Source organism: Penaeus monodon, chromosome 34 (assembly GCF_015228065.2).
Source record: "Penaeus monodon isolate SGIC_2016 chromosome 34, NSTDA_Pmon_1, whole genome shotgun sequence".
Classification (NCBI taxonomy): Eukaryota; Metazoa; Arthropoda; class Malacostraca; order Decapoda; family Penaeidae; genus Penaeus; species Penaeus monodon.
Window position 1 is genome coordinate 25,354,424 of NC_051419.1, and position 1,682 is coordinate 25,356,105.

Consider the following 1,682-nt stretch of genomic DNA (forward strand, 5'->3'; position numbering starts at 1 on the left):
GAAGGCTTGCGTCCTCGGCTCGCCGTGGCGTCGCCGCGCCCTCCGGGGCCACGCGGGCGGCGGGCTGGCCTGGGCGCCCTCGGCTCCCGCGCGAGGCAGAGGTGGCGGCGGGCGCGGGCGGCTTAGGTGAGGAGGTGCTGCTGGTCGGGGGCGTACCACGAGTACATGTAGGGCGCGGACACGGGCGGCTTCATGTCCCAGTGGTGGGCGGCGAGGCCCGGGGAGGACGCCGAGGGCGGCAGGCTCATGTGGTCGGCGGACGACACGGGCGTGGGTAAGGACGTGGGCGGCATGTAGCCCCCGTGGGCGGCGTGGGACATGTGGTGCTGCGGCGGGCAGGGCGTGCCGGGCGGGCCCAGGTGGGGCGAACCGTGTGACTCTGGGGGCTGGCTGGTGGGCGTGGGCGGGTGCTGCGGCGGCCCGTGGGCGTGGGGCGGCATCTGGATGGCGTGCGAGGGCGGCGCGTGGGCGTGGGGCGAGGCGGCGTGCGGCGGGTGGTGCTGGTGCGGCGGCGGGTGCGGCGGGTGCGGCGGGGGCGGGCAGGGCGTGAGCTGCGGCGGCGGCGGGTGCTGGGCGTGGTGCGGGTGGCCCATGGGCAGCCCCGTCTGCGCGGTGTGGGCGTGCGAGATGGGCACGAGCGCCGTCAGCGGCGGCGGCTGCGAGTGCGGCGGCTGGGCGCCCTGCTGCTGCGGGTGCGTCTGCGCCGGCGACTGCGTCTGCGGGGGCGGGCTCAGGGGCGTGGCCGTCGTGTACGTCTGCAGGGGCGACGTCGCCGACAGGGGGGACGAGCTGAGGGGAGAGCCGGGCCCCACGGGCGCCCCCTGGGGCACGCCCGGCCCGCCCGTCTGCGCCGCCTTCATCATCTTCTTGTACTTGGAGCGGCGGTTCTGGAACCAGATCTTCACCTGCGGGAGAGAGAGGCGCGGTCAGGTCAGCCTGGATGGGGGGGGGGGAGGATTGCCTATTGCTAGGGAGATTGGGAATGGTGGGGGGGGGGGATTTTGATTTTAGCAGCTAGTTAACCGGAAACTAAGAAAGTACTTCCTGATCCTGCGTAGACACGACTTCTAAACTATTTTTTTTCACCTGGGCTTTCACGACCACCTGACTCATAATCGTGTTGGACTTTTTGAATCAAAATTAGCCATTCATAATTGCCATTGGACTAGTGATTTGCAATTTACCATTTGTGTATCTTCGATTTCGGGTATAGTTATCAGTGGTGATAACTGCCTTATACCTCTCTACTTGTAAATAATTACATGCTTAATCACCAATACAAACTATTCCCCATCTAATTTCCCAAGAATAATTTCCAACACTGAACGCTAGCACAAAAGCAACTCAAGACAGGTTGCAGGCATGTCATAAACAGCCAATTGCCTGATTGCTGACACGTGGCTATGCACTATAAAACTGACTCCTGACACAGTAATGAACTATAACAAATTATACTTTTGTTGTTGTTTCTGCTGACTCTGATAGTGACAAGTGACATTCTGGTGCGTGATTTTTAATGGTGATTGTTAGGGTGATAAACGGGTTCTATATCCGATGGGTGATTTAGTGAGAGAGACAAAGAACCTTTGGAAGGATTCAGGGCGATGTAGTTTGGGGGGGGGGTTGATGCTCGTGAGGGAAAATTATTGTACAGTTATTGAAGTTTGCATGCATATACATAT

General features: G+C 61.1%; 1 protein-coding gene across 1 annotated transcript; it reads right to left on the reverse strand.

Moving 5' to 3' along the window:
• Positions 1–122: 122 nt before the first annotated feature.
• Positions 123–1,113, reverse strand: LOC119594859 (early nodulin-75-like). Its single transcript, XM_037943941.1, has 2 exons — positions 1,042–1,113; positions 123–905 (listed from the first exon to the last, which is right to left on the reverse strand). The coding sequence occupies exons 1-2, from the start codon at positions 1,111–1,113 to the stop codon at positions 123–125; spliced, it is 855 nt and encodes a 284-aa protein (XP_037799869.1).
• Between the last annotated feature and the right edge of the window lie 569 nt (positions 1,114–1,682).